Source organism: Stenella coeruleoalba, assembly GCF_951394435.1.
Source record: "Stenella coeruleoalba genome assembly, chromosome: 3".
NCBI lineage: Eukaryota > Metazoa > Chordata > Mammalia > Artiodactyla > Delphinidae > Stenella > Stenella coeruleoalba.
Window position 1 is genome coordinate 126860248 of NC_137148.1, and position 23722 is coordinate 126883969.

The following is a 23722-nucleotide window of genomic DNA, read 5'->3' on the forward strand; positions in this document are numbered from 1 at the left end:
TATGTGTCACATTACTAGTGACCAGAAGTCATGGTTCCACCCCTTGTGGGGTTTACAATCTAATGGTAATTTGGCAGGAATAGGGTCCCTATTGCTTTTAAGAAAATTAAACCTCAACTACGAAGTGTAGTAGCTTAGGGAAATCTTGGCTGATGAGGTATATATAAGCAGAATCCTTGCTCTATCTCTTCTTAGCTGTGTGACCTTGGCAAAGCTAACCTGCTTTATCATGTATGTTTCCTCAGTGGTAAAGTGGAGCAAAAAAATGGATTCCCTCGTTAAGTGCTTAACAGCGCTTGGCATGCATTAAAGCACTTACTAAAAATTATCATTATCATTAAAATAATTATTTAAAAGACACAGTGATTTGTAACACAGCTAAGGGGAAGCGTAGTATCGACAGGGAGCATGATATTTTTGTCAAGAAGGACTTGGGCGAACGAAAACATGACGGCCCTTCCAGCAGCGACGGTTCACAGCGTGAGTTCATAAACAACAGCCCCGCCCCTCCCTCGCGCTCCGGCCCCGCGCCGCCCCGTACTCAACCCGCCCCTTTTCTCCTCAGGCTCTGCCTTCGCCACTGAAGGCGGGGCCTGTCGCCCACGGGCGAAGTGCGGGGCTAAAGGAGGAACCTTTGGGGGGCGGATCCGGGAGAGCTCTGTCCAATCCCCGGCCCCGAAATCTCAGATCCGGAGGGGACGGGACGCACGGGGAAGTGGCCGCATTCAGCTTTGCCTAGCAATGCACAGCTTTGCATAACCAATACAGGCAGGCATTTAAAGGCGTCGTCGCCTCCACGAACCTTGTAGTTAACCCGGTGAGGACTCACCCTTTGCGATGAACCCTCTGATGCAGGCTCCTCTCCTCATCTCCCTAGGCTTGCTTCTCGCCGGCCCAGCGGCTGCTGCACGCGTCTTCTCGAACCGGGTGAGCATCCTATCCTTTAGGAGGCTGCTTCCAGCATCCCAGCCCAGCTCGGGATGTGCGGGCTGGGGTGGGATATGGGGGTGGCCTTTCCGGTCTCTAGAATTACTTCTTTTCAGCAGAGCCTCCCAAAGTCACTAACTGTGGGATTCTGAGTGGGTCCTTTGCTCTCTGCGGGTTTCAGTTTCCCCATCTGTACAGAGGGGTGGGCTGTAAGGCTTTGCTCTGCTCCAGACTGTTTTGGAAGGGTTAATCTCAGTCCCGTCTGTACTCCTGTCCTCTTTCCAAACGTCTGAGTGAAATTTTACGGAACTGCAAGACCAAGGCTCTAATCCCAGGCCCAGAGACGGAGCCCCGTTTACGTGCCCTCTCTTTTCCGCCATGAAAATGCCTGGAACCTTTTCCCTCCCCTCTGTACTGCTCTGAGGCGCTGCTCCTCCTCGTGGGTGGGTGGGTTTGAGAGGCTTTTCAGGCCAGAAGGTCCATACTTGCTCCTCTGGCGACAAAGGTGCAGCCCTGCTCTTGGGTGTGAGGCATGCAGAGGCAACAGCCTACAAGCTTCTCCCTTATCTTCTCACGCACCCTGTGCTCCAGACCCTGGGAAAGGGGAAGTTCTGTCATGCTGAGAAGTAGAGAAGCCTAGTTCCTCTTTGCTGCATACCTGGGGGCTAGACACTTGGTATCTCTGGCAGCAGTCAAAGAGAGAGGCCCAGCCTAGGTCCCCTCCTGCCAACCTCCTTGGAAATATTTGTCAGAGCCAGGAACAGGGCGGTGTGAGGGAAAGTGGGATAGGACTAGGAGGCTTGGCTTCTGATTCCTCCTTTGTCTCTAATCCATGGGAGTGGCATTTGGGTTCCTTAAGCCTTGGTCTCCTTATCTGTACAATGGGCTGGATAGTGCCAACCTGCCTTTCTTTGATGGTTGTGGGTGAAGGGAAATGCTTCCGTGGATGGAAAAGCTCTTATATCTTAAACTCATAAAGTGACAGAAGCCAGTGGGCTCGGCCTCACCCTGCCCCAGGGGCAAGGAGTCTATTTTGCCTATTGAATGGAGGAGCAAAGAACTCTTGGCCTTATTGGCCCGGAGGGTTCACAGTTAGTCCCTGAGTGTAGGTTGAGAATGTTCCTCTTGGCTCCAGGTCTGACCACTATGAGGTGGTGTGGCTAAGTCTGGAACCAGTCCTACATCCCCGCTCTCCTACACGTCTTGGCTCTGGATGCCGTCCCAGACCAGAGGGTCTTACATTGACAGTTTTAGAGAGGCCATGAGACATCAGGGAGTTCACCCACCTTACCCAGCCCCATAGAGGATGGGGGACTCATCTGAGGTTACACAGCAAGGGGCACTTTCCATTCTTATCTGCTATCACCGCGTCTTCTCTGGGCTCATGTGATGCGGAACCTTACCCTGAAACCCTGGGCCACATGAAGGCTGTGGGGTGATAGTGTTTGAGCATCAGGAAAAGGGGAGTTCCAGTTCCTCCAAAAGCATTAACCCAGTCTCATGCCCCTGGGCTGTGGTGATCCTTAGATAAAAGGGGACAATGTGTAGCCCCAGGCTGGGTGCAAAATAGGTACTTAATAGACTCTCTGATAACTGTCTAATAGACTCTCTGATAACTGTCTAATAGACTCTCTGATAACTGTCTAATGTCATTTATTGTGCACATACTGTGTGCTATGTGTTGAGCCAGGTGCTTTGCTCTTTATTTCCCTAATAAACCTTTTTAGGGGAGTAATTTTAGACTTACAGAAAAGTTGCAAAGACAGTACAGAGTTCCCACACACTCCTCACTCGGTTTCCCCTAATGTTAACATTTTGTATTACCATGGTACATTTGTCAAGACTGAGAAACCAGCTTAGGTACATGACCACTAGCTAAACTCTAGACTTTATTTGAATTCTACCAGTTTTCCCATTAACATCCTCTTTCTGTTCCAGGATCCAGTCTCGGGCACCACATTGCATGCGTTGTCCTGTCTCCCCAGTCTCCTCTGGTCTGTGACAGTTTCTCAGACTTGTGTTTTCATGGCCGTGACAGTGTTGAGGAGCTGTGACCTGTACTTTCTGTATACAAACTTCTCACTCTTACAGTAGCCCTGTGAGAAGATATAGTTATGCCCATTTAATATATGAGGAAATTGAGCCTCAAGAGGGGTCAACTGACGCATGTTCTCAGCTAGTGAGAGCGGCTGAGGTGTGGTTTTAATCCAGGTCTGTGATTTGGACGCATATTTCTGCCTCCACAGCTGTGCCTTTGCCCTCTGCTATACGTTGCCTCTTCCCACATGTTAGCCTAGGCTGGGATGACAGATATCTGGTGCCAGGCCTGCCCTTAGTGGGCATTGCTAACCCATCATGCTTCCTTTTCCGGATGAGACTGGACTCAGCTGCAGAATTCACTGCGACAGAAGCCTCTAGTCAGCCATCGAGAAACCACCTTGTTAAGTCTCCCCAGAGCCTGAGGGCGGGAGGAGCGGGGTACTCTGGACACTTCCTCCAGCCTGGAATCAATCCTCGCTGTGAATCAGGCTGCCTTGGAATTTGTGAAAGCAGCTCTAGAAGATGGCTAGTCCTCCTACCCACCCTCCAGCCCAACTCTTAATCCCAGGCATGCTTTCATTTGATAGTGGCCTTCTAATTGATCTCCCGTGTTCTAAACTTAACCCTCTGCAGTCCATTCTCAACCATGAACCAGAGCGTGGCCCTCTCCTGCAATGGCGTTCCATTGCACTTATAGGAAATCCAGCCTCCTGAGGATGACCTATGAGGTCTGGCAGGAATTAAATGACCCTGCCACCCCTCTAAGCTTACTTGGGTGCCTCATCCACTACATCTAGCCCACCGGCCTTGCAGGGCCCAGAGCAGCTGAGCATCTTCCCAGTGCGGGGCCTTTGCCCATGTTCCCTCTGCCTGGACATTCCTTCAGTACTTGTGTGGCTGACTCCTCATCCTGCAGGATTATAACTTCCTCATCACCCTATTTAAGTGAGTCTTGTTACTCTCAACACGACCCTCTGTTTGTTTCTTTTATGGCACCCAGAGATCATAGTGGGTAATAGTTATTTACATTGGACTGTAAGCCCCTCACCGAAGGGCAGGCACATTTCTAATTGTTTACCTCTGTGAACAGCCCTTGGCCCCGGTCCTGTGATCACTGTTTCATAAATATCTGCGCAATGAATGTTGAAGGAAACATTTGTTGGTACCTACCCTGTCTAAGGGGCTGTGGGCAATGCAGGGATGAATCAGGCCTTTCTTAGTCATGGCCCAATGCTTCATTCCAAGGGACAGAAGCCCATTTCAAGAAGCTCAAGTAAAGGGAAGTTTATTCCAGGTAATCTCGTGGAACTAATGGCAGGAAGTGGCGGCTGGGATGTCTAATGGCTATCATTTAGGGAGCCAGCTCATGCTTTGTGCCTGGCATTGTGTTATGAGCTTTACGTACATGCTCTCACCCTCGCAACAGATCTGGGAGGAAAGCAGAAATGACTGCACTTAAAAGATGTGGAAGTTGCAGCTCCAAAGGGGAAACTGGCCTGTAGAGTCACATGACATGGGGGTCGAGCTATGATTTCAAGCCATGTCTGCCAACTAAAGCCTTGATTTACCTATATCTTAGTCTAAAACCATGCCCCTGGCTGTCCCCCCTCACTGCCTATTTAGATAGGGGGCCGGAGGCAGGGGGCGACTCTGTTCTCTTTTCCACAGACCAGCAGAGCCCTTAGTTCTTGTCCCTTTGGCTTGGTCATGAGTCTGGGTGTTCTGGCTCTGACTTAAAGCTTATGACCCCATGACGGCTCAAAGCCCAAAGTCCTCTGAATGATTTTGCCTCTGTCTCACTTCCCAAATTGGAGGCAGAGAGAATCTGTCCGCCTGGCCTGGGTTAAGTATTCTCTTTTGGCCCACCTACCCGTGGCTGTGTTGATGACGGGGGTCAACTTGGGGACGTGGTACTGGCAGGTTTTCCTTCTAAGATGGGATGTGCGTGGTGGGAATGCTGAAAGTCTCTCGCAGATGGCCTTCAGGGGGCTGGGAAAGGTGTGAGTGGGTGGGCAGAGTCTGCATGGTATAGGAAGTGTTAAAGATCATAGACAGGGTTCTGTGGGAGTGGGGAGTCAGTGGTCATGTGTAGTTGGACGCGATGGTGGAATGAGGAATCAGGAGACCTCTTGGGGGATGTGGAGGAAGAGGAGGAGATATGGCTCAGCAGAGGGGAGGGGAAGGACGTGGGGTGTGGGACAGGGCAGGGCATGCGCAATGGGAGTTAAGAAAGCACTGGTTAGGGCTTCCCTGGTGGTGCAGTGGTTGAGAGTCTGCCTGCCGATGCAGGGGACACGGGTTCGTGCCCCGGTCTGGGAAGATCCCACATGCCGTGGAGCGGCTGGGCCCGTGAGCCATGGCCGCTGAGCCTGCGCGTCCGGAGCCTGTGCTCCGCAACGGGAGAGGCCACAACAGTGAGAGGCCTGCATACCGCAAAAAAAAAAAAAAAAAAAAAAAAAGAAAGCACTGGTTAGGATTGTGCAAGTTTGTTCACTAGGGATTGTTCATCAACAGAGGGCCCACTGGGGATCTTTTCAGGTGTGTCCTAGTCCCTCCCTGGGCTAATTGTGCCTCCTTGAGGGTAGGGTGTTAGATGTTGTTATGTTTCCCACTGTGTTTTGTGTTCCCTATTGTTCCTGGCCCTGGATTGGGCCTGGGCTGTGACGTGAATAAGGTTCTGGGCATGGGCTGCAAAGCCGAATCCTCCAAAAGCCTCCCTCTAAGGAGATGCCAAGACTAGCTGGAGAGGAGTGGAGAGCAGGGAGGTGAGAGATCAGAGAAGGTATCTACCAAAGGTGGATATGGTTAGTCTCCTATTTTGAAGTTCAAGGTCTGTGATTCTGTGCTCTATAGTTCACGGCACACTTTTAGGAGATTGTCTTTTAGTTTAGTCCTGCCTATGGAATGGGTAGGACCGATGTTATTCCGGGTTTACAGATGTGGAGTTGCAGATGAAGCTCATAGAGGGCAGGTACCTCGCCGATGGGCACACTGTCAGTAAACTGCTCTGTTAATCCTTCTAACCTGTGACAGTTCCTTTTGTCAACTTTTCTTTTCTCTTCTTTTCTTGCTGCCTTATTGTACTTAGCTCTCCCAGCTCAGTAGCTTTTCCTGGGATAACTGCGATGAGGGGAAGGACCCTGTGGTGATCAACAGCCTGACTGTGGAACCTGACCCCATTGTCATTCCTGGGAACATGACCGTCAGTGCTGAGGTCAGGACCACTGCGTACCTCAAAGATCCTCTGAAGGTGAGCCCAGGGGTGGGCAGGTTCAGGGAGGTGCTGGAGGGAAGGTGCTATGGGCCAGAGGGAGGGCCTGAGGCATGTATGCTCAGGGAACTGAATAATTTTGGAATCCTGGAATCCCAGAGCAGCAAAAGAAGCATAGATTTGTTAAATGTCCTTTCATAAGTTTATTTGCCTTTTGTGTTTTTGTTTAGGAATAACCAGTTCATTCATGCCTGTTGCCTGCTTTGGGGGTGGATATTTGCATGTTTTCATACAGAACAATAGAAACTTTCTGTGTATCCACTGCAACTCCATATATTGTAGTCCTTTCCTCACTGGTTTGCATTGCTACCTTTATACCATATTATTATTTTTTTAATATTTATTTGTTTATTTGGCTGCATCAGGTCTTAGTTGCGGCATGCGGGCTCTTCATTGCAGGGCACGGGGCTTCTCTCTAGTTGTGGCACGCGGGCTCCGGAACATGTGGGCTTAGTAGTTGTGACATACACTGTATTCTTGTATGCCTTCAGCCTGTCCTGGTGCAGATCTCTTCTGGCACCAGTTTCCTTTTGACTCTTTAAAAGGATTTCTGATTTGGAATCTGTGTACCTGAAACTACCCTTTGACTTGGTTAATCACAGCCCCTACCTCATACATTTCTCTGAGCGATTACTGAGTTAATAACATGGATAGTTCCTTGCACAGGGCCTGGCACACAAGACCAGCTCGGTACATGTTAGCCCTTGTTAATATTTCCGTTAGTATCAATCTCTTCCTGTGGCTTCTTTGACCCAGACAGAGTCCTGTACGTGCAAACAGCTCTCAGGCTTTGCTTTGCCCAGCATCTCTTCCCGAGTCTTCTCCAGGCTAGGTCACTGCATTTTCTTTCGCTGTTCTTAAAGTGATTTTCTACCAGGGTCACATTTCTACACTACCTCCACTGAGTCTGGAGCAAAGAGCTCTTTAGCGAGCTGGCCATCATGCTTGCTCTTCTGCCACTGCCATGCAAATCAGTTTCCAGGAACACTGATGCAGTACAACTGACTTGGAAGGAAAAAGCTGGTAAACTCGTTTTTCTTCCCCCAGCCTTTTTCTGGCTTCTTTGTAGGCCATTAAGATGGGTTCCCCCCCACCCATCTTCTATTATAGATCTTCCTCAACTTACGTCCCAGTGAACCTAGCATAAGTTGAAAAATCTCGTTAAGTCGAAAATGCATTTAATACACCTAACCTACGACACATCACAGCTTAGCCTCACCTACCTGAACCACTCTCAAAACATGTACATTAGCCTACAGTTGGGCAGAATCATTTAACACAAAGCCTATTTTATGATAAGGTGTTGAATATTGAATACTGTACTGAAAGTGAAAACCAGAATGGTTGTCTGGGTACAGGACGGTTTAAGTTGTTTACCCTCGTGATCGCATGGCTGATTGCGAGCTGTGGCTTCCTGTCACTGCCCAGCATCACCAGAGAGAATGGAACTGCATATTGCTAGCCCTGAAAATGATCACAGTTCATAACAGGAAGTACAGTTTCTACTGAATGTGTATTGCTTCTGTACCATCGTAAAGTTGAAAAATTGTTAAGTTGAACCATCGTCAGTCTGTACTTTATTACCTGTCCTAAATTTGGGCCGTTGAGCTTTTTAAAACTGGACTCAGATTCCCACTGCCCCTTCCTTTCCTCCTGCATTTCTCTTATGTATATAGTTTTGATTTGGTTCCTTTATCTCTTTAGGGTATGTGCATACTAGCTATTAAATGAAAGCCTCTCACCACTTGGGTAGGAGAAAAGATGATGAGTCTCCTTTTACAGATAAGGGACACTGAAGCTCAGAGAAGGATGCAACTTGCCCCAGGTCAGCATTCAAGGCTGGTGTCCTTATCTGTCTAATGTTTCCTATTCCTGAGCTCTTTCTGGCAGGGAGGTGGAATTAGTGCTTGGAGTTTTAGCAGGGGAGTATGCCAGGACTTTCCCCTTGACAGCAAAGAACCCCGCCCCCCAGGAGAGCTGCTAGGATGCAAGCACTGTATGAGCCTGAAGGGCTCTTAAGGTTAATGGCTTCTCTCCTTGTTACTGGGGCCCAGAGAGGAGTGACTGGTCCAGGCCACGCACCTGTTAGTGGCAAGAGAGAAACCTCCTCCTCTTCTGACCTTGTTGAAGTGAAATTTCTTCAATCAAAAGTCCCATCTGGGGCTTCCCTGGAGCCCGAGCTCTGCAACAAGAGAAGCCACCGCAGTGAGAAGCCCGGGCACTGCAACGAAGAGTAGCCCCCGCTCGCCGCAACTAGAGAAAGCCCACGCGCAGCAATGAAGACTCAACGCAGCCAAAAATAAATAAATTAAATAACAAAAAATTAAGAGGAAAAAAAAGTCCCATTTGGAACCTGGATGGACTTGATGCCAGCTACAATTTTTAGAAGTTGGATTCGCCAGATTCTGTGAGCCATGGGCAAGGTTAGAGTCTGTCCAGGAACGCCTTTTTCTTTTGATGTGTTCCACAGGATTTGGCATAATTTAGAACTCCCTTCTTTGAGCTCTCAAGTTCCAGCCTCTGAGACCTTGGTTTCCCCATCCTCAGGAATCGTAAATTGCTACCACATTTGGCATGTACACTTATTTCAGGCTTTTAGACATGTAGCTTTCAGCCCTGATGGTTTACCTTTTTCTTCCCCTCTAAAGTCCTGTACCTGCAATGCCCCTGCCTGAGCCCTGTGATTGAGATATAACTGCCCCTTCCCTGATCTCATCAAAATGTCTCCCCTTCAAGTCAGTTGCCAACAGTGGGTCTTTTTTTTTTTTTTTAATTAATTTATTTTATTTTTGGCTGCATTGGGTCTTTGTTGCTGTGTGTGGGCTTTCTCTAGTTACGGCGAGCGGGGGCTACTCTTCGTTGCGGTGCATGTGCTTCTCATTGCAGTGGCTTCTCTTGTTGTGGAGCACAGGCTCTAGGAACGTGGGCTTCAATAGTTGTGGCATACAGGCTCAGTAGTTGTGGCTCGTGGGCTCTACAGCGCAGGCTCAGTAGTTGTGGCGCACAGGCTTATTTGCCCCACGGCATGTGGGATCTTCCTGGACCAGGGCTCGAACCCGTGTCCCCTGCACTGGCAGGTGGATTCTTAACCACTACACCACCAAGGAAGCCCCTATCAGTGGGTCTTTATCTAGAGCCTTGTGTGCCTAGCCCTGAGCTAGAGGCCAAGAGAAAAGTCATTGTTTTCAACTTGCAAGAAACTTGGACTCTTAGGATGTCAGAACTGGTAGGTCTCTTCAAGATCATGAGATCCAAATACTCCATGGTCAAGATGGAGGAGCAGAGGCCTGAGGGGGGAAGGGACTTGCCCAAGCACCCTGGTGGGTACAGGGATCGTGATTCCATTACCCGTCAGTGCCTCTGTCTGTCTTGTGGAACCAGGTCCCATGACACAGGGGTTTATTTAGGTTGAGCTGTGGAGGTGCTAAGGTAGTCTTGGAGTAGAGGGATTGATGGTCCTTTATTACTCAGCTTTGCTTGAATTTTTTTTTTTTTTTTTTTTTTTTTTTGCCCACGCCGCACGTCTTGTGGGATCTTAGTTCCCCAACCAGGGATTGAACTCGGGCCCATGGCAGTGAAAGCACCAAGTCCTAACCACTGGACCGCCCAGGGAACTCCCCCTGCTTGTTCTTCTGAGCCCTATGAACAAGTAGACTGAGAACAAGGACTGGAAAATCAGCCATGGTTTGTAATTCCCAAACGGCAGGCATGGCTGTTGCCTTAAGTTCGGGGTGCCCCCGCTGAGTACCTCCTGTGCTGTGCTTGTCCTGGCTGGGAGAGGCCTGGCTCCTGGTGGATGCAGCCCCACAGGCTTCCAGTGTGGTGGGAGGAGCCCAGGCAGGACTTGGTCCCCGCTGGTCCCCTCAGCTGGGTGTTCTTTCTTGTTCAGGGCAGAACTGGCTCAACCATTTTCATTGGGGTGTTAGCAAAACAAGGAGGGGTGTGGAGGGGAGAAGTCCAGCAGGAAGTAATTTTTGGATTTCAGGCACTATGCTAAGTGTTTGACAGGCATTGTCTCACTCAGTGGGACCTTGTGAGAGAGGCAGACACTCTTAAAATATCCCATTTTGGAGATAAGGGAATGGAGACAGAAGAAATTCCCCAAGGGCACAAGAGTAGGAAGTGGCCGAAGTAGCATTCTACTCCAGGCCCTCAGCTCTTTCTAGGCAAAGGGGTTGAAGCAGGCTTGGCAGGAGAGGAGACAGGAGGGCTGGGAGGGGACCGTGCATGACTCGGGGTGGGGAATAACATGTGGGTCAGCAGAGTGGGATGAGGCAAATTTGAGTTTGTCCACTCAGGATACAGGCTGCGCGGACTTATCCCTTCCTCCTGGACCTGGATCCTGACACCTGGGGCAGTTGGAAGACTGAGTCCACAGCCCAGGGAGCCAGTCTGAGCCCAGCAGGCTCAGGGGGAATAGTGCCCATCCAGGATTTGTCTCTTAGAAACAAAAGCCCTGAATCAAGTGAGCTTGGGGGCTGGGATTCACAGAATGCTGTGATGTTACAGCCGAGAGTGGTTTCCTGCCATTACACCCACAGAGAATCAGACTTCCTCCTGCCCTTTCCCGACACTCTTCCCTGACACCTTTGGGGGGATACGATCATGGTCCCTAAGGCACCACTCATTTGGCTCTCAGGCAGCTAATACTTAGTGAATGCTTAGCCCGTGCCATGCACAACTGGTCAGCCCCCACCTCCAGAACAGGAGCAGAATCGTGGCAGCATAGAGGTGTGAAGTACTCACAGGTCTCCCCATCCAGCTTCTCTCTGGGTGCAGGAGTCCTTTTGTAGCTTCCGCAACAGGGTCCAGGCAGCCCATCTCTTCTTCAGGTAGTTCCATCTGTTGTAACTTCACTATGATTGTTAAGATCTTCCTAATAGCAATCCCAGAATGATCCCTCTGTAAATTCCTATTGTTTTCAGTTCTGTCTTCTATGGCTGTACAGAGAAAATAGGATCCAAGAATAGCAGATGGGTTTCATCTTGGTAACCAACTCCAATCAGTTGGTGGTAGCTGCCTGAAGTCCTCTGAAAGAAAAGGTTCTGAAGCCAAGATTGGGCTGAGAAGGAAAGTCTAGAAGCAGTGCCACAGTTAGCCAATTAGCAGTTAGATGACAAGTGCATTTCAACTTCAACCAATGGGTAGTGACTCCCTAAAGAATTATAAGACTGTGGTTCAGTGCAGGGGGAAAAATGTTACATTTGATTATTAATGTCAGCCACGGGCACAGGAAAGGATAGTGTTGGAGCATGTGCCACAATACTGTCATTTCTCGATCAGAATATCTCCCAGATCCCATCCAATTAAAGACTCTGTTAAAATAAAAGGCTGACCTTTTAAAGAGGCGGAGGAACTGGTATGTTTGCCTTGGAATTTTACACTTTCTCCAACTCTCTCACCAGGTGGTACTAACTCTGGAGAAGGAAGTGGCTGGCTTTTGGGTCAAAGTCCCATGTGTGGAGCAACTTGGCAGCTGCACCTACGAGAACTTCTGTAATGTGCTTGAAGTGTTAACTCCCGATGAGAATCCCTGCCCAGAACCCCTGCACACCTATGGGCTTCCCTGTCACTGTCCCTTCAAACGAGTAAGTATAGGGAAGGGAGAGCATTCCCATCATGACTAGAGTAGAGACATGGGGTTTGGAGACATTCTCTTGCAGACCTGGATGTCTGTGGGTGTAAACTGATATGATCTATCCTGAATCACTTATCTTTTGGGGACCTCGGTTTATCCAACTGTGAATGGGAGACCTGAAGCTCGATCTGACCTCTGGTGTCCTTTTCCTGTCACATTCTGTGCTCTACCTGGCTCTTAGGAGGGTGGGAGGAGGGGCGGTTTGCAGCTGCATTCCTAGAGGTCACTCCAGGAGAGAGTCCCATCTGTAGGCTCTCACTGACCTGTGGTCCACTGCCTTTCCCACAGGGTACCTACTCACTTCCCAAGTCTGACTTCTTCCTGCCTGAACTGGAGCTGCCCAGCTGGCTCAGCAGTGGGAACTACCGCTCGAAGATCACCCTAAGCATCAACGGGGAGCATCTGGGCTGTGTCAAAATCTCCGCCTCCCTAAAGAGCAAATAAGGTGGCACCTGCCACAGCAGAATGAAGGGGATGTAGGAAGGCATCCTCTTCTTCTGTCTTATGTTGGCCAAGGCCAGATTCTACTCTCTGTCCTTTCTCAAGCCCCTTTCTACAATGATGACACTCCCCCACTGAAAGTCATTTTATGCCACCTACAAAATTTTTAGGTGTGGGCCAGCAGCCCTAACCTAAAGGAGAATGAGCCTCATGGTTTTTTTTGTTTGTTTTTTTGTTTTTTTGTTTTGCGGTACACAGGCCTCTCACTGTTGTGGCCTCTCCCGTTGCGGAGCACAGGCTCCGGACGCGCAGGCTCAGCGGCCATGGCTCACGGGCCCAGCCGCTCTGCATGTGGGATCTTCCCGGACTGGGGCACGAACCCGTGTCCCCTGCATTGGCAGGCGGACTCTCAACCATTGCGCCACCAGGAAAGCCCCGAGCCTGGTGGTTTTTGACAGCCCAGGACATCTACTGGGCTGGCCACTGCATTTTCCTCCTCACCCCCATGGCTTTCTCTCTAAGAGCTCAACTCATTTTCTAAATGGTCAAGGAAGGGGGCTAACACGTTTTGTGACCCCACGTTCAGGCTGACCCAGTCTTGGTCTCCTGAAGTACCTTTATGATTTTTCTCATTGATTTCTTGTGTGCATCGCTGACCTAAAAGCAGAGTGAGAGTACTAACAGTTTTCATTTTACTCCCACCCCCCTCTTACAACGAAGGGTCTGAAGGAGTCGATCTCAGTCTGTTCCTCCATTAACGTCTATGATTTAGTATTCTTTTCTAGACTTGCCCAGTTAACAGTGGGGCACAGTGTATCCTGGAGAGGCAGGGCATGTGATGGGAGAGATATCTGAGAATGCTCTGTGTTTAAGATAGTCTGTGAACTCAGGTACCTGCAGGGCAAAGCGCAAGACATCAGTACGTGATGAGACCACGAGGAACATGTTGTTTGCCGGCACATCTTCCATTTTTTCCTTTGTATAACATAACTGATCTGAGGCAGCTGCTGCCCAGTCACAAGCTGGGGGTATAATCAGGGATGTGGGGAGTGGGGTGAGTTGGGAAGGGCACATCTGGTCTGTAGGGACAGCTGCTATCTAGCTATAGCTAGTGAGTACCACAGGAGAGTATGGCCCAGCATTGCCAAATATTCTCAATTTCTTTTTCACTCGAGAAGCCAGAAATCCAGACTTTTATATGAAATCAATTTTTAAATATTGGCAACGAATTATTTTTTTAAATACTGAGCAGGCAGAAGGGGCCGAACAGACTTGTCACTGGGGAAATCTGGTTGGCTCATGGGTGGCCAGTTCGTGGCCTTGGATATAAGAACATGCATGCCTTGTCCTTTTAACCTTGAGACAACTCCTCCACCACTGTGTCTCCCTCCATCGGGTCAAAGCCATAGTGCCTGACCCTAGAATGCTCCTCCAGTGCTGGGGGAGTGGAGGCGGCCTCAGAGCTGTGAGCTCAGGGGTCACGAGGCTGCCTGCCCTGGCCTTGGAGCACTGTCAGGGTGAGTGGGGCAGAGGCTGAACAGGCGGACCCGCCAGCAGCCACTCTGTGGAGCAGGGATCCAGCGAAGAGAGGTGGACTCATGTCACGTGCCTGGCTTTGTTCACTGTCCTGTCCTCTCATGACAACTTAATCACCCATGACCAGCCCCGGGTTCTGGGCTCACATGAAGGCTAGAATTGTAATAAATCTTTTTAACTTGAGGAGAATTCTTCCTTTGTTGTGGCTGCATATTTTCTCATTGATCACATTTCAGGATTTCTTTCTTTTTTTTTTTTAAACATCTCTATTGGAGTATAATTGCTTTACAATGGTGTGTTAGTTTCTGCTTTATAACAAAGTGAATCAATTATACATATGTTCCCATATCTCTTCCCTCTTGCGTCTCCCTCCCTCCCACCCTCCCTATCCCACCCCTCTAGGTGGTCACAAAGCACCGAGCTGATCTCCCTGTGCTGTGCAGCTGCTTCCCACTACCTATCTATTTTACATTTGGTAGAGTATATATGTCCATGCCTCTCTCTCACTTCATCCCAGCTTACCCTTCCCCCTCCCTGTGTCCTCAAGTCCATTCTCTACGTCTGCGTCTTTATTCCTGTCCTGCCCCTAGGTTCTTCAGAACCTTTTTTTTTTTTTAGATTCCATATATATGTGTTAGCATATGGTATTTGTTTTCCTCTTTCTGACTTACTTCACTCTGTATGACAGATTCTAGGTCCATCCACCTCACTACAAATAACTCAATTTCGTTTCTTTTTATGGCTGAGTAATATTCCATTGTATATATGTGCCACATCTTCTTTATCCATTCATCTGTTGATGGACACTTAGGTTGCTTCCATGTCCTGGCGATTGTAAATAGAGCTGCAATGAACATTGTGGTACATGTCTGTTTTTGAATTTTGGTTTTCTCAGGGTATATGCCCAGTAGTGGGATTGCTGTGTTGTATGGTAGTTCTATTTTTAGTTTTTTTTTTTTTTTTTTTTTTTTTTTTTTTTTTTTTTTTTTTTTTGCTGTACGCGGGCCTCTCACGGTTGTGGCCTCTCCCGTTGCAAAGCACAGGCTCCGGACGCGCAGGCCCAGCGGCCATGGCTCACGGGCTCAGCCGCTCCGCGGCATGTGGGATCCTCCCGGACCGGGGCACGAACCCGTGTCCCCTGCATCGGCAGGCGGACTCCCAACCACTGCGCCACCAGGGAAGCCCTATTTTTAGTTTTTAAAGGCACTTCCTTACTGTTCTCCATAGTGGCTGTGTCAATTTACATTCTCACCAACAGTGCAAGAGGGTTCCCTTTTCTCCACACCCTCTCCAGCATTTATTGTTTGTAGATTTTTTGATGATGCCCATTCTGACTGGAGTGACATCTCGGGATTTCTGGAGCTTGTTTTCTGGGCTGTTTCTGCCAGAAGAGTTTGTGGCAGTGGGACAGGTGAGCTGAGGTGATGCCAGGGACTGACTCTTCTGTTTCTGTCTCCTGTGCTGCTTGTTATCTCAGCTTCATTCTGTCTCATCACCATCCAGCTTCCTTGGTTGTTTTTTTGCCTTCCCATCGCACTGTGACCTCTCCAGCCCTTTCTTCCCCCTCCTGGATCTTTGAGTTGAGCATTATTCTCCCAGTTGCATCCTTGCACGGAAGGAAGCTCGATAGTTCGGTTAGTCTTTGTGTGCCATGCCATGCTGTCGGCTCAGATGCTCCTCCAAGTCTTGGTGGGGGGCAGTGAGAGGTTGTGTGGGGAGATGGTGAGAATCTCAAATCACAGGGAAAAGTGAACTTTTTAATAAATGGTGCTGAGCCAAACGGAAAGCCATTTGGAGAAAGTTGAAATTAGATCTATACTTAATGCCATATGCAAGAATAAACTCCAAGTGAATCCAGGGTCTAAGTGTTAAAAATGAAACCATACAAATACTAAAAGGAAACATGGGTGAAACATCCAGAGGCAATAAAGACTGATACATTTGACTACATATGAAAAAAATTGCTTGGCAAGAAACACCAGTCAAAAGACTGGAAGAAAATATTTACAGCACATATCATAGACAAAAGGTTAATAATATTCCTACTATAAAGAATTGTCGGGGCTTCCCTGGTGGCGCAGTGGTTGAGAATCTGCCTGCTAATGCAGGGGACACAGGTTCAAGCCCTGGTCTGGGAAGATCCCACGTGCCGCGGAACAACTAGGCCCGTGAGCCACAACTACTGAGCCTGTGCATCTGGATGGAGCCTGTGCTCCACAACAGGAGAGGCCGCGATAGTGAGAGGCCCGCACGCCACGATGAAGAGTGGCCCCTGCTTGCCACAACTAGAGAAAGCCCTCGCACAGAAACGAAGACCCAACACAGCAAAAATAAATAAATAAACTCCTACCCCCCTCCCAAAAACAGAATTGTCAAGGGATCAAAAACCTGATAGAAAAACCGGGAAAAGAATTGAACAGACAAACTCTCACACAAAGGTATAAAAATGACCCTTAAACATGAAAACAAATGTTGAAACTCACTTCAAGATCAGAAAAATGTAAATTGAAACAATATTGACATAACATTTGTCATTTCTTGGGTTGGTAAAAAATAAGTACACCACCACAACCCACCAGGCAAGGCTGTGTGGAAACAGGTCCTCTCATACACAGCTGGTAGGAATGCAAACTGATTCAGTCCTTGAGGGGAATTTGTCAGTGTTACTTGTCATGTAAGAAAAGAGTGTAAGAAAAATAGACGTGTGTCTGCTCATTTGTACATAAGGAAAAATGAGCCAGGAACTAATGAACTGCTTATTTACAGAGAGTGGAAAGAAGAGGGAAATGATAACAGTTTATAAAGGATGAAGAGGATGGGATGCTTCTGAGTATATCTTTTTGTGTATCTGACTCTTAGAACCATATAATGTTTCTGATTCCCAAATCATGATTAAAATCAACCAGGAGATAAGGGAAATTTAACATGGAATACAAACTAACAAAACCTATTTCAAATGAAAACCCATTTCAAATAATACAACCACACTGAAATGGGTGGGGAAAAAATAAAATTACAGTATTTTGATGGGGTACTACAAAGCAACAGAAAAAAGGAACTGCACACAAATACTGAATGTACTCTATTAGTCAATTCGTTTTTTCACAGGAGTAGCAGTTAGCAATTTTGAAAATATTTCATGTATATATTAGCATTGAGAAAATGAATAAGTATATTATGGACACTGAGAGCATAGGGGCATATTGAAAGGACACAGGAACCAACCTGAGCTCTCAGTGGCCAAATCTTGGACAACTTGAGCAAGAAAAGAAATATTGACAGTAATGGGTTATAATCCATTGAATAAACATCCTTGCGTCCATACACAACAGAATCCCAATTAAATGTAGAAGAAATGGCAAAAATGGGAAAAAAAACGTCATTAGGCAAATGCCATTGTAAGAATTGTTGCAGACAAGAAACATCTATGTGTGCTAAAATTATTGGATAAACGTACGATGAGAAACAGGATTTTGCATGGTCTCAAGATATCTCCTTACAGGATACAATTACAAAGGGGAAAAATATAGTGGAGAAACCTGGCAGACACCATTTAACCAACTGATCAAATTTAACATCACCAGTAAGACATACTGACATCGTGCACTTCCCAATATGGTGCACTGATAAAGGACAGTGACACTTCTCTGGTATTGTCCAAAACGTATAATCTCAATTTCATCACAAGAAAGATCACACATGGAGAACAGTATGGAGGTTCCTTAAAGAACTACAAATAGAACTACCATATGACCCAGCAATCCCACCACTGGGCATATACCCTGAGAAAACCATAATTCAAAAAGAGTCATGTACCAAAATGTTCATTGCAGCTCTATTTACAATAGCCCGGAGATGGAAACAACCTAAGTGTCCATCATCGGATGAATGGATAAAGAAGATGTGGCACATATATACAATGGAATATTACTCAGCCATAAAAAGAAACGCAATTGAGCTTTTTGTAGTGAGGTGGATAGACCTAGAGTCTGTCATACAGAGTGAAGTAAGTCAGAAAGAGAGTGACAAATACCGTATGCTAACACATATATATGGAATTTAAGAAAAAAAATGTCATGAAGAACCTAGGGGTAAGACAGGAATAAAGCCACAGACCTACTAGAGAATGGACTTGAGGATATGGGGAGGGGGAAGGGTAAGCTGTGACAAAGCGAGAGAGAGGCATGGACATATATACACTACCAAACGTAAAACAGATAGCTAGTGGGAAGCAGTCGCATAGCACAGGGAGATCCGCTCAGTGCTTTGTGACCACCTAGAGGGGTGGGATAGGGAGGGTGGGAGGGAGGGAGACGCAAGAGGGAAGAGATATGGGAACATATGTATATGTATAACTGATTCACTTTATTATAAAGCAGAAACTAACACACCATTGTAAAGCAATTATACTCCAATAAAGATGTAAAAAAAAAAAAAAGAAAGATCACACAAACCTAAATTGAGAAACAATACAAAATAACTGGATAGTTGTCTTCAAAAGCATCAGGGCCATGAACAGTAAGGGAAGACTGAGGAACAGTCATAGATTAGAAGAGAATATAGAAATTGTGAGAACTTGGATTGGATGCTGGATTAGAAAAAGGACCAGAAATAGGATTTCACCAGTGTTAATTACTTAGTTTTGATCACTGTGCTCTGTTTGGGTAAGATGTTAACATTATTGAAAGCTAGGTGAAGGGTATATGGGGACTCTATTATTTTTGCCACTTCAAAGTTTTTTCAAAATAAAAAGTTGTAGGGAAGCAAGAAGAACTACAATCCTGCAGACTGTGGAACAAAAACCACATTCACAGAAAGGTAGACAAGATGAAAAGGCAGAGGGCTATGTACCAGATGAAGGAACAAGATAAAACCCCAGAAAAACAACTACATGAAGTAGAGATAGGCAACCTTCCAGAAAAAGAATTCAGAATAATGATAGTGAAGATGATCCAGGACCTCGGAAAAGGAATGGAGGCAAAGATCGAGAAGATGCAAGAAATGTTTAACAAAGACCTAGAAGAATTAAAGAACAAACAAACAGAGATGAACAATACAATAACTGAAATGAAAAATACACTACAAGGAATCAATAGCAGAATAACTGAGGCAGAAAAACACATAAGTGACCGGGAAGACAGAATGGTGGAATTCACTGCTGCGGAACAGAATAAAGAAAAAAGAACGAAAAGAAATGAAGACAGCCTAAGAGACCTCTGGGACAATATTAAACACAACAACATTCGCATTACACGGGTCCCAGAAGGAGAAGAGAGAGAGAAAGGACCAGAGAAAATATTTGAAGAGATTATAGTCAAAAACTTCCTTAACATGGGAAAGGAAATAGCCACCCAAGTCCAGGAAGTGCAGAGAGTCCCATACAGGATAAACCCAAGGAGAAACACGCCGAGAAACATAGTAATCAAATTGGCAAAAATTAAAGGCAAAGAAAAATTATTGAAAGCAGCAAGGGAAAAATGACAAATAACATACAAGGGAACTCCCATAAGGTTAACAGCTGATTTCTCAGCAGAAACTCTACAAGCCAGAAGGGAGTGGCATGATATACTTAAAGTGATGAAAGGGAAGAATCTACAACCAAGATTACTCTACCCATCAAGGATCTCATTCAGATTCCATGGAGAAATCAAAAGCTTTACAGACAAGCAAAAGCTAAGAGAATTCAGCACCACCAAACCAGCTCTACAGCAAATGCTAAAGGAACTTCTCCAAGTGGGAAACACAAGAGAAGAAAAGGACCTACAAAAACAAACCCAAAACAATTAAGAAAATGGTCATAGGAACATACATATTGATAATTGCCTTAAATGTGAATGGATTAAATGCTCCAACCAAAAGACACAGGCTTGCTGAATGGATACAAAAACAAGACTCATCTATATGCTGTCTACAAGAGACCCACTTCAGGCCTAGGGACACATACAGACTGAAAGTGAGGGGATGAAAAAAGATATTCCATGCAAATGGAAATCAAAAGAAAGCTGGAGTAGCTATACTCATATCAGACAAAATAGACTTTAAAATAAAGAAGGTTACAAGAGACAAGGAAGAACACTACATAATGATCAAGGTATCAATCCAAGAAGAAGATATAACAACTATAAATATATATGCACCCAACATAGAAGTACCTCAATACATAAGGCAACTGCTAACAGCTATAAAAGAGGAAATTGACAGTAACACAATAGTAGTTGGAGACTTTAACCCCTTACTTACACCAATGGACAGATCATCCAAAATGAAAATAAATAAGGAAACAGAAGCTTTAAATGACACAATAGCAGATAGATTTAATTGATATTTATAGGACATTCCATCCAAAAACAGCAGATTACACTTTCTTGTCAAGTGCGCACAGAACATTCTGCAGGATAGATCACATCTTGGGTCACAAATCAAGCCTCAGTAAATTTAAGAAAACTGAAATTATATCAAGCATCTTTTCTGACCACAACGCTATGAGATTAGAAATGAATTACAGGGAAAAAAACGTAAAAAACACAAACACATGGAAGCTAAACAATATGTTACTAAATAACCAAGAGATCACTGAAGAAATCAAAGAGGAAATAAAAAAATATCTAGAGACAAATGACAATGAAAACACGATGATCCAAAACCTATGGGATGCAGCAAAAGCAGTTCTAAGAGGGAAGTTTATAACTATACAAGCCTACCTCATGAAACAAGAAAAATCTCAAATAAACAATCTAGCCTTACACCTAAAGGAACTAGAGAAAGAAGAACAAACAAAACCCAAAGTTAGCAGAAGGAAAGAAATCATAAAGATCAGAGCAGAAATAAATGAAATAGAAACAAAGAAAACAATAGCAAAGATCAATAAAACTAAAAGCTGGTTCTCTGAGAAGATAAACAAAATTGATACACCTTTAGCCAGACTCATCAAGAAAAAGAGGGAGAGGACTCAATTCAATAAAATTAGAAATGAAAAAGGAGAAGTTACAACAGACACTGCAGAAATACAAAGCATCCTAAGAGACTACTACAAGCAACTCTATGCCAATAAAATGGACAACCTGGAAGAAATGGACAAATTCTTAGAAAGGTATAACCTTCCAAGACTGAACCAGGAAGAAATAGAAAATATGAACAGACCAATCACAAGTAATGTAATTGAAACTGTGATTAAAAATCTTCCAACAAACAAAAGTCCAGGACCAGATGGCTTCACAAGTGAATTCAATCAAACATTTAGAGAAGAGCTAACACCCATCCTTCTCAAACTCTTCCAAAAAATTGCAGAGGAAGGAACACTCCCAAACTCATTCTATGAGGCCAACATTACCCTGATATCAAAACCAGACAAAGATACTACAAAAAAAGAAAATTACAGACCAATATCACCGATGAATATAGATGCAAAAATCCTCAACAAAATACTAGCAAACAGAATCCAACAACACATTAAAAGGATCATACACCATGATCAAGTGGGATTTATCCCAGGGATGCAAGGATTCTTCAATATACACAAATCAGTCAATGTGATACACCATATTAACAACCTGAAGAATAAAAACTATATGATTGGGCTTCCCTGGTGGTGCAGTGGTTGAGAGTCTGCCTGCCGATGCAGGGGACACGGGTTCATGCCCTGGTCCGGTAAGATCCCACGTGCCGCGGAGCGGCTGGGCCCGTGAGCCATGGCCACTGAGCCTGCGCATCTGGAGCCTGTGCTCCGCAACAAGAGAGGCCACAACAGTGAGAGGCCCACATAACGCAAAAACAAAACAAAACAAAACTATATGATCATCTCAATAGATGCAGAAAAAGCTTTTGACAAAATTCAACACCCATTTATGATAAAAACTCTCCAGAAAGTGGGCATAGAGGGAATCTACCTCAACATAATAAAGGCCATATACGACAAATCCACAGCAAACATCATTCTCAATGGTGAAAAACTGAAAGCATTTCCTCTAAGATCAGGAACAAGACAAGGATGTCCACTCTCACCACTATTATTCAACATAGTTTTGGAATTCCTAGCCAAAACTGTCACTGTTTGCAGATGACATGATACTAAACAAAGAGAATCCTAAAAATGCCACCAGAAAACTACTAGAGCTAATCAATGAATTTGGTAAAGTTGCAGGATACAAAATTAATGCACAGAAATCTCTTGCATTCCTATACACTAATGATGAAAAATCTGAAAGAGAAATTAAGGAAACACTCCCATTTACCACTGCAACAAAAAGAATAAAATACCTAGGAATAAACCTACCTAGGGAGACAAAAGACCTGTATGCAGAAAACTATAAGACACTAATGAAGGAAATTAAAGATGATACCAACAGATGGAGAGATATACCATGTTCTTGGATTGGAAGAATCAATATTGTGAAAATGACTATACTACCCAAAGCAATCTACAGATTCAATGCAATCCCTATCAAATTACCAATGGCATTTTTTATGGAACTAGAACAAAAAAATCTTAAAATCTATAATGGAGACACAAACGACCCCCCCAAAAAAATAAAAAATAAAATAAATAAAAAGTTGTAAAAATATACTGCTGAAGTTTTTCTATGACAGCTGAGGAGTGTTACGAAATAGAAGCTTATCGGGAATGGCAGAGCCTGGGTCAGTGGGTGAAGTCAGGGAGGGTTTTCCTGAGGAAGTGATAACTGAGATCTGACAAATGAGTAGGAATTAAGTAGGTAGAGAGGGGGGAAAAGAGTTCAAAGTGGAGGGAATAGCATATGCCGAGGCCCTGCAGGAAGGAGGAGCTGCTTTTTGGAAACTGGACAAAGGCTGGTGCGGATGGAGAGAAAAGGTGCTATTCGTGCCAGAAGAAGCAAGAGAGGTGGGGAAGGACCAGATCACAGGGCCTGTCGTTCACGTGTGAATCTCCCTGACCGGCAAGTCCAACTTCCTAAGTTATGGTCCACCTGAAACTTTTCCCTTAAGAAAATTTTCAGTGCAATATCATAGCAGTGCAATTTCACTTCCAAGTGGTGTCAGATGCCAGGGAGAGGTTCTGTGCTCCCCCGGTCCCCTTTTTATAACATTAGAGCTCAGAGCTCAGGGAATTGCTTGAGGCGCTCCTTCGTGGGTTTGAGTCAGGCACTGTCTGGACATTGTTTGCTAGTCACAAATCTTGTGAATCTTTATAGAGTTCTCTGTCAGTTTCATTCTCAGGGTCATGGTGGCTTATACGCCACTCATGTCACTTGTGTCCACTTGGTAGCCAACTCTTAATGCCTCAGTTTCTCACGGGCAACTTCTGCTGCCACCCCCACGCAGGGCTTGTGTTGCTTAGCAATCTCAACTTTCTCGTTCCTCTTTCTTTCGATGAGTTGTTGAAGATCCGAATTCAGCCTCTCCTTAAAGTGATTTTGTATATCATTCCCCTCAATGCCCCAACCACAGTCCATCTCAGTCATGTTGAGACAGATCATGCTTGTGGAGCCAAGAAATGCAGTGGGAGATGATTCTGAAGGTTCTGGGGGTCAGGAATCCCCCTACAGCCTCTGTATCCTCCCAGACATCTCTATTCCAGCTACCAGGTCCCAGTTTTTGCCAAAGAAGCACATGGCAGCAGAAAATCCAGTATACACTGATGAAACTGGAAGGGCCCATTTGGGTCCTGTCAGTGCTGGCTGCAGTCAGTAAGTGTGTTCTGTACCAGTCATATGGTGGCCTGGGTTTCCTTGTCTGGTAGCTTACCTCCCTCATCTGATTTTGCATATTGCCCCATTCTGCATTCAAACCTTAGTGCCAGGGTTGGCTATCCACCATCTGCAGATGGTTCAATGCCACAAGAAGCAAATATTCTTGCCTTCCTTTTTCCAGAGGTTCTTTTGCAACCCAGGGTC

General features: G+C 45.8%; 1 protein-coding gene across 1 annotated transcript; it reads left to right on the forward strand.

The window, feature by feature from the left end:
• Positions 1-662: 662 nt before the first annotated feature.
• Positions 663-14036, forward strand: GM2A (ganglioside GM2 activator). The gene is made up of 4 exons (XM_079918591.1): positions 663-927; positions 6056-6217; positions 11644-11826; positions 12165-14036. The coding sequence occupies exons 1-4, from the start codon at positions 838-840 to the stop codon at positions 12318-12320; spliced, it is 591 nt and encodes a 196-aa protein (XP_079774717.1). The 5' UTR covers positions 663-837; the 3' UTR covers positions 12321-14036.
• Positions 14037-23722: the final 9686 nt, after the last annotated feature.

Coding starts and splice junctions, on each gene's coding strand:
- GM2A (XM_079918591.1), top strand. CDS start 838: ATGAACCCTCTGATGCAGGCTCCTCTCCTCATCTCCCTAGGCTTGCTT. Junction 928..6,055: donor CACGCGTCTTCTCGAACCGG/GTGAGCATCCTA, acceptor TATTGTACTTAG/CTCTCCCAGCTCAGTAGCTT. Junction 6,218..11,643: donor ACCTCAAAGATCCTCTGAAG/GTGAGCCCAGGG, acceptor CTCTCTCACCAG/GTGGTACTAACTCTGGAGAA.